Below are 5,259 nucleotides of genomic sequence, written 5' to 3'. Positions count from 1 at the left end.
CTGTCATCATTTGACTAATCCCTGGCTTTCAGTCCCTTCTAGTTTTATTGGTCTCTTTTCCCAGGCAGCACCCTATGGTCCACCATTTGAGCTATGCCTTTGTTAGCATAATAACATAAGCCAACATTTATTGCAACTTATATATACCACATCTCACACTTTATAAGGAATTTGGCACTCCCCAAAGAACAGATGAAGTAAGCATTATTATTACCGTCATTTTCCAAATGAGGAAACTGAAATTGGAAGAGGTGACCTTAATCTAGGTCACATCACTGGTAATTGACAGAGGCTGGACTGGAATCTTAGTAGTCTGATGTCAGCTCAGACACTCTTAATAACTGCCAACCGTCCTGATATTCTGCCGTGCCCACCCAGCCACTTCCCAAACCTGGGACATCGCCATTATCTGCTCGCATTGCTGCCATTATCTGCTCGCATTGCTGCCATTCCCAGACTCTCATGCATTGCTGAAGGTAGTCATAAAGTTATACAAACTGCCTTTCCCTAAGAATGAGAGTTTAACTTCACCCTAGTCCTCACGACTTCTCAGGAATCCGTAATAAATTTCCCACAGTATGTTTTACAAAACATCTCCACCTATCCTAAGTCCCTTTTCTTGCCTCATTATCTTAGCAGGCAACCTTTCTTCTTACATTTTTTTGAACAGATATAGGCCACTTTTCCCAAAACTTCTATTTTGCACTCTTCAGAGTTGTTTCTTTCCCCATCTTTGCCTTCTTATTCAGAAGTTCTGCCCCCTTCTTGGAGTCTAGGTTCTGAATGAACACAGCTTACTAATTCTGCGACACTGCGCAAGTGTTTTTTAACCATTTTATTCCTCAGTGCCTTCATCAGGTTGTTGTGAGGATTAAATAAGATAATATATGTAAAGTTCTCAATATGGAGCCTGGTACATTATAAGTTTTCAAAACATCAGCATTTTTACTACTGATTCCATTTGTTCCCTAACATCTTCTCCTCTACTTAAAAACATACTAAGAATAGTCTTGTTCTCTAAATATACTTTAAAAGCAACATAGCTCCAGATGTGCCCCATTTCCCTATATGTGCCTACTAATTCTATACACTTAGCTTTTTAATTCATTTCATAAGATATATCTATATGACACAAAATAGAAGGGATAAATGCCTGCAACTTCAGGTTAAAGATATCATGCTAAAATTTACTCTACTTAAAGCAGGAAGAAACCAACTGAATCTCTTTATGCTATCAGAAATGTTAGTTTTATTAATGATGCCAAGATATGCAAACACAAAGAATTAAATGTAAGAGGAAGAACTTTCAACTTAGTTAAAGATTAAATGATAAGTTCAACCCTCTTCCCTTATTCAAGATACGAGTGAATAGGTTTTATAACCTGTAATTTCATCTACAAAATGGGTATTTAAATATCTTCTTCTGTTATGCTTCACAGGATAGCACAGAGATGACTGAGATGCTCTCACAAGATATAAAGTCAGATATTAATTTCAAATGCTTAATTGAAATCCATTGTTTAATTTGGCAACTTATATATTGCATTTCACTACAAACTGCCATTTTCTGAGTCCATTCAATTTCCTGTATTATCAGTGTATAAAACCTGCACACTGCATAGTTTTTCCTAAAATATTCAGTAGATGCTGCAAGACTAGCTATAGGTACTTTTTGGTGAAGCAGAGCTTCTCTAAACATGCCTTCAAAGACAGACAATTTTTTTAATTGTTGTTTTCTTGTTTGTCTGCTTGCTTTGTTTGTTTTTTAAATGCTTGACATGAATAAAGTTCCTTCTTTGGATAATGTTTAAAATGTCTGCAAAGAGAGGGAAGATAATATATGTTCCCCTCAGGATGTGCTATTTTGCCTGGGACCAGGAATAATTCACAATGGCAACTATTGTTGGTTAAAATTCAGCTCCCACTCAGGTATATACTCAGACTCAGTGTTCTAGATTAAAAGAGATTTAAGAGATTTAACAACCAAATACAATGCATGGTTCTGGGATAAATCCTTGTTTGAACAAAATAGCAGTAAATGACATTTTAGGGAAAACTGGGAAATTTTGAATTAGATTAAGTTTTAGATGACATCAGAAAATTAGTGTTACTTTGTTTATGTGTGATAATGTTGTTATTTATATAGGGGTATGTCTTTCTTTTTAAGAGATACATTCAGAAATGTTTAATGTGAAATGTCTTTGTTTCATAAAATATCTTAAAATTCTTCAGGGGGAAAAAAAGAGCAAAATGGGGTAGGGAGAGTAATAGATACATAGTATCCATTTATTCTCTCTACCTTTATGTGTGTTCAAAATTTTTTCATTCACTACTATATACATATCCTACCCCACTAAGACCTCCAAAGTATAAATTTCTATAAATAGAAGAAAAAAAATAAGTCTAACCGTTTCAGTGAAATAGTCAACACTATAGGAAAGAGAGAGTCCAGGACTTATGCTAAAAAGTCATGTCTGACCCTGAGCAGCCATCTGATCTTGAGCAAATAACTGCCTCTCCAGGCTTTGATTTGTTCATCTGTAAAATGACAATGGTCTAAAAGACTTTGAGGGTATGTTCCAACTTTAAAATCCAGAGTCCTTCCATATCAGAGAAGCATCAACCATTTTACTGTGCTGAGGAGTGCAGGGGGGCCAACAGACAAAAAGGGTTCAAGATCCCATTATGCCATGTCCTTGTCATGTCACATTCGTTGGGTACTGTAATGGTTAATTTTATGTGTTGACTTGACTGAGGCACAGGGAGTCAAAATGTTTGGTTAAACATTATTTTGGGTATGTCTCTGAGGGAGTTTCCAGAGGAGATTAGCATTTGAATCAGTAGACGAGTAAAGCAGATTGCCCTCTGCAAGGTGGATGGGACTCATCCAAAACCCACTGAAGGACTGGACAGTACAAAACTCTGAGTAAGGAAGAATTCATTTTCTCTGCCTGCCTGCCTTCAAACTGACACTTGGGTCCTCTGCTGCTGTCAGACTTGGATCAGCCTGAAATGGGCACCTGCCGCTTCTCAGGCCTTTCGACTCAGATTGGAACTACTCCATTGGCTCTCCTGGGTCTTCGGCTGCTGACTACAGATCTTGGGATTGCTTAGACTCCATAATCATGTGAGCCAGTTCTTTAAAATAGATCTCTTCATATCCTGTTGGTTCTGTTTCTCTGGAGAACCCTAATACAGGTACCTCACTAGATTTTTCTGAGCCATTTCCTATTCTCCTTGCTTGTCTACCATCAGGGAGTCACTGAAAGATGGTGATAAGAGGAAAGAAATCGTGAGGATTAAGGCATATTCTGAACCACATACCTCCATTGGCAACGTTAAACTTCACTCCAAACTCTCCCCCTGGTCCTCCAGGGCAATGGCTGGCTGTTAGGATGATTCCACCAGCTGCTTTGATCTTCCTGATAATGCAGGAAACAGCAGGAGTAGACAAGATGCCATTCTGTCCAATAATCAGTCGTCCAATCTAGACCAGCCAGGAAAAAAAATATCAATCCAGTTACACAGAACAGAAGTACATTTCAATGGGAAAGTGCCCCGAGGCAGTTAACACACAGTAACTATCACTTGGCAAAAGGAACTAAATGGGCTTTAGGTTAGGGGAGGAGAAGGGCAGGGGGAACTTAGGCATTGTCTCTTCTGCCCAATGTCACCAAGACCATTTGGGACACCCACATCTAGCAGTCAATTATCAACCTATAAATCACAACTGCCTCATTGATTTCCAGTAGTTCAAAACATCTGCTTTTGATGACCAAAGGGTTAGCTTGAACCACACAAGTAGTTCTTAGTTTGTTACTGGCTCAGAAACTACACATTAATATACTAGAAATTACAAGAAAAAAGAAATAGAGAAATTCTATGCTTCACCACTTCCTTTGCCTTAGCAGGAGCTCACAGAAGGGGACCTGTCTACAGCCTCATTTTCAGCAGACGTATTTTAATTGCATTCGGAATGACCATGCTCCTGAAGGCAAGAATTCTATTTCTGCCACTAAGTGACAGCATGTGCTGGAGACATTTGAGAAACTACCCAGTCATGCTAGGCAGAGATCTGGAAGTCATCCACTGGTGTGGCCAGACTCTTTCTATAGCTACAAAACTAACTTTTAAAAAAGAAGGCAATACAGCCCTGCAAAGCATTACTTGGTACACTTTGTCTTAAAATAGGGCCCAATGTCATCCAATCCACTGGTTCTCAAATGATGCTACAAATTAGAATCACTAAAGAAGCCTAGAAAATTCCTAATACTCAGACTGCATCCCAGACTAATTGTACTGAAATCTCTGGGGGGTGGGATCCATGCATTTGTAGTTTTTAAGATTCCATAGGTAATTCCACCAATGTTCAACCAAGTCTGGTGATCAATCCCCTTGCCACTCAAAGAACCAGCAGCAAGACCATCATCTGTGAGCTTGGTAGAAACGCAGAACCTCAAGGCCCGCCTTAAGAATTAGTGTCTTAACAAGGTGCCCTCTCCTCCTTTCAGATCATTCATTTGTCCATTAAAGTTTGAGAAATACTGATGTATCCTACAAGCCAGCTCAACAGCAATGTTACCCTGCCACCAATGACAGCATTGCTAGTGGTTGGTCTCTGATCAAATACAGAAAAAAATACCATAGAGAGCAAACACAAGAGCTCCAAAAACAAAGCAGTCTTGGGGTGATTTAGTATGGAAAGACCTAAACACCACAACATCCCCAGAATACATAGTTTTGAGTAGATGAGGTAGATTATAAACAAATAAACCTATTATTATTATTATTATTATTATTAAGTGGATACATATTAGGAAGAAAATCAGGCAGGTTTTGTGATAGAGAATAATAGGGTATCAATTTTAATAATAACAATAACAATAATAGCAATAATAGCTAAGTGAGCTTGGATTTTATTCAAGTATAATGAGAATTCATCTAATGGTTTTAAACAGTGGAAGTGACCTGGTATCATTTACGTTTTAAAAGATCACAGGCTGAGCAGTCCAAATGACTTGATTAAAAAGTAAGCCATATCATGTCAGCAAAACATTCCAATGGCTTTCCTTGTCCCCCACCAACCCAAGGTAAAGCCAAAGTCTTCATCACAATGTGAATGACCTTTATCACATGCCATTCTCTACCTCCCTCCCTCCTTCTGCTTCAGCCACACAGGATGGTTTGCTGTTCCCTCAGATACATCAAGCACCATGAAGGCTTTCTCATTTGCTTTTTCCTCTGCTTAGAGCACTCTTT

At 38.5% G+C, this 5,259-nt stretch overlaps 1 protein-coding gene across 1 annotated transcript in view; it reads right to left on the bottom strand.

Annotated features, from left to right (window-relative positions):
• PGM5 (phosphoglucomutase 5) overlaps nt 1-5,259 on the bottom strand; it is a 160,222-nt gene that overhangs the window by 138,530 nt on the left and 16,433 nt on the right. Inside the window, 1 exon segment of the mRNA XM_006918401.2 lies at nt 3,325-3,487. Coding sequence (XP_006918463.1) covers nt 3,325-3,487 — 163 coding nt within the window.

Source organism: Pteropus alecto, unplaced genomic scaffold, assembly GCF_000325575.1.
Source record: "Pteropus alecto unplaced genomic scaffold, ASM32557v1 scaffold95, whole genome shotgun sequence".
NCBI classification, from domain to species: domain Eukaryota; kingdom Metazoa; phylum Chordata; class Mammalia; order Chiroptera; family Pteropodidae; genus Pteropus; species Pteropus alecto.
Note: the sequence above shows the minus strand (reverse complement) of the source record. Positions and strands in the feature narration are given on the sequence as shown.